We start from the raw sequence: 3,081 nt of genomic DNA on the forward strand, positions 1-3,081 counted from the left end.
ATAATAATAATATGCTCCTCTTTGATTCTACAATACGCAGACGTAGCCAAAGATCGTGTAGGTGTAGGCCACAGAATTCTACACTTAAACTTAAGTGTAGAATTCTGTGGTGTAGGCCTACTATGACGTTGCTTACACGTATGTACCGTGTATGAAATGTGGATAGGCCTTCAATGTACATTTACTGAATCTTCTCTGATTGTGAATTATTATTTGCCTTATTATTTCTGCCTGCTCTCCGTAGACGTAGGCCTATGATTAATCATTCTTTTTTTTCTCTTTTATTTTTAAAGTAAGCCTAGCTGTGTTCGTTTGCGTAGGAAAAAAAAAACCTGGGCTAAAAGTAGATACATTTCGTGAATTATTTCCCTTTGGTCGACCTCTTCCTGTACTGTTGTGGTTATATTCTCAGTATTCTGCAATTTGTTTACATTCACTGCCACCGCTGCTTGATCTAATCTAGGCCTTTACCACTTGGAAACGAAGACCTCGTTCGTTGATACTATAGGCCTAAGTCCGAAAAAATAGCCACCCTTTATTCCTTCCCATGGTGATCATGTCTAAAGCCAGTCGCTTGTCCGAGCGACCGAAACCACCGACGTGGGACGAGATTGTGGAAGACATCGGTTCAGCCCCAAACTGTGACGTGGTGTTTTCAATTGGGAAAGATTATCTTCCCCAAATCTCAGGTAGGCCTACTTCAAGATCTAAATGTACAGCTAGGATATACATTAGATTCTGAGAATGTCAGTCGTCTGCAAGTGCAGCAGTCGAGTTTGGAGTGAAAGTGTGGAAATATTCTTCGAGAAGTTTTCTTCAGTTACTAAACTCTAAACTAGATCTAGATATATCTAGAGTTGAGTAGCTAGCTGGCCCAACCCGCGACCTCTTAAATAAATAGTGTACCAACAACTTTCGGCACTTTTTCGGTAGTTCCCACCCCACATTTGTTATTCGCCGGTTTTGGCCCCAAGAGTAGGGGGGTTTCAGGGGGGCTTGCCCCCCTGAATTTTACCACAATTTAATGTTTTGCAGTTGTTAGGTTTGACATCTTAGCTTGCCGCGAATCAAACGTATATAGATCTAGATGTAGGTCAGGCTCTATCAAATAAGGGGGGTGGGAACTACCGAAAAAGCGCCCAACTTTCTTGCACCTGTTATGTCTGTGTGCGCATGGTCGCACCCCGTTCCATATGCGGTCGCGCTGAGGGCGTGCGGTCGGGCCAAGGGCAGAACATTAAAATGTTAAAAAATGGGAAATCTGCGAATGACGTTTTGGAATGAGTGACGATATTTATTCCGCTCTCAATACGGGTAGGTTGGGGCAACTTCGACAGGTTTGTGTAGTGCCGCAAAAGTAACCGAAACTGCTCCCGCCTTTATGAAAGAACACAGACTATCTTGGTATCGTTGTGTCAAGCAGCCATTCTACTTCTCGATTATTATATTATAATGTTCTTTACAACTCTATATTTGCATTCCGAATTTATTTTCAACCAATCACGATTTTATGGCATACCCACGCTTGGGGCAACTTCGACAGGGGGTGGGGTGCAAATTCGACCCCCCGCATGGGGCAACTTCAAGATAGACTGAAAGTGAAAGAGTAAGAATACTGACTGATAGGGGCTGTGGGCTACTTCGACAGGGGGCGGATATCTTCAACAGTAGGCCTACTGAGTGCTTATTCAACTTATTGTGCCCCCCCCCCCCTCTCACTCTCTCTTTCTCAACTCCTCTAGAATGCTAAATTTTCTGTCTATCTCTCTCTGTCTTCTCCCAGTCCTCCCCCCCCCTCCTCTTCCTCTTTCTCCGAGCATGCACACTCACGAAGACACGCACTCACATCATAGGCCTATGTGCGCACACGCATGCTCGCACGCACGCACACACACACACACACACACACACACACTTTCTCTCTCTCTCTCTCTCTCTCTCTCTCTCTCTCTCTCTCTCTCTCTCTCTCTCTCTCTCTCTCTCTCACACACACACACACACACACACACATTTAGCTCCGAAAATGCGATAATTGAGCAGTCTAGATCTAGTCTAGTCTAAACTTCTGCTAGTTTGTATCTGACCAGTCAAGGAATTTCAGCAAACGATGAAAATGATAAAAACAAACACAAGATATTATAAATGATAGATAGTTTGTTAGTAGCCTACTGGTAATTCTGCTTATGAAGCTGGTAACTCGAATTTGGCCCACCCGCGTGTCGAAGTTGCCCCGTTTCGCCCTGTTGAAGTTGCACCAACCCCCAACATCTCACCCCATCATTTTAAATAAATCATTTAAATAATCAACATTTCTAATTCTAGTTGGATTTAAATGAACCCAAGGATAAAGTTTGGTTATAAATAACTGATTAGTATTTTGAAGTAAGAAAACAAGCCTGTATAATAAAGTAAATGACGGGTGAAATATCGATTTTTTTCTTCAAGAGCAAAAAGTACGCGGCAACGGAGCGCCGAACTTTGATGGGTGTTTTCTGGAGCTTTCTGACTAAAAAAAGAAACAAGTGGAAGCCTAGAAAGCCCAAATTTTATTTTTAGATAGAATCAAATGTGCAACGAATAAAAGTGGGCTTTGATAATTCCACGACACAGGGGTCAAATGATTCTCAAAAGCCAAGTCTAGGTTGAGGCTGTCGAAGTTGCCCCATGGTCGAATTTGCCCCAACCTACCCTAAATTTATTAAAAATACTCTCTGATATATCGCAGTTTAAACCAGAAGTTTACACATTGAAACGGCCCTAAACATGGATTGCCTGACCTATTTTGCGGACAGAGACCGCTGAGAAGCAAAATACGACAAGTGGTCGCAGGTTGGGCCAGCTACTCTTGGTGTTTTTTTAATCAATTTTATTTGAATACACCCAGAATAGAAAACTCTTCCTCTCACCTTTTGCCTTGCTCTTCTTATAAATTGGCTTAGAACGTAGCGGCAGAGAGGGTTTACAGTAATAGAGAGGTGACACTTGTGGCGGCGCTCCATAATATCACCGTAATTAAAGGAATAATCGTTTTAATTTTCAGCAAATCTACGTTCGTTGATACTAAAATCCGAAAAATAGCCA

The 3,081-nt window shown here is 42.6% G+C and overlaps 1 protein-coding gene across 1 annotated transcript in view; it reads left to right on the top strand.

The window, feature by feature from the left end:
• Nucleotides 1-374: 374 nt before the first annotated feature.
• Nucleotides 375-3,081, top strand: part of LOC101852965 — a 6,171-nt gene continuing 3,464 nt past the window's right edge. The window contains exon 1 of the mRNA XM_005110375.3: nt 375-689. Within this exon, the coding sequence (XP_005110432.1) occupies nt 548-689 (142 nt within the window). The 5' untranslated portion in view covers nt 375-547. The remainder of the gene's footprint in view (nt 690-3,081) is intronic.

The sequence above is a fragment of the Aplysia californica genome, unplaced genomic scaffold, assembly GCF_000002075.1.
Source record: "Aplysia californica isolate F4 #8 unplaced genomic scaffold, AplCal3.0 scaffold00883, whole genome shotgun sequence".
Taxonomy (NCBI): domain Eukaryota; kingdom Metazoa; phylum Mollusca; class Gastropoda; order Aplysiida; family Aplysiidae; genus Aplysia; species Aplysia californica.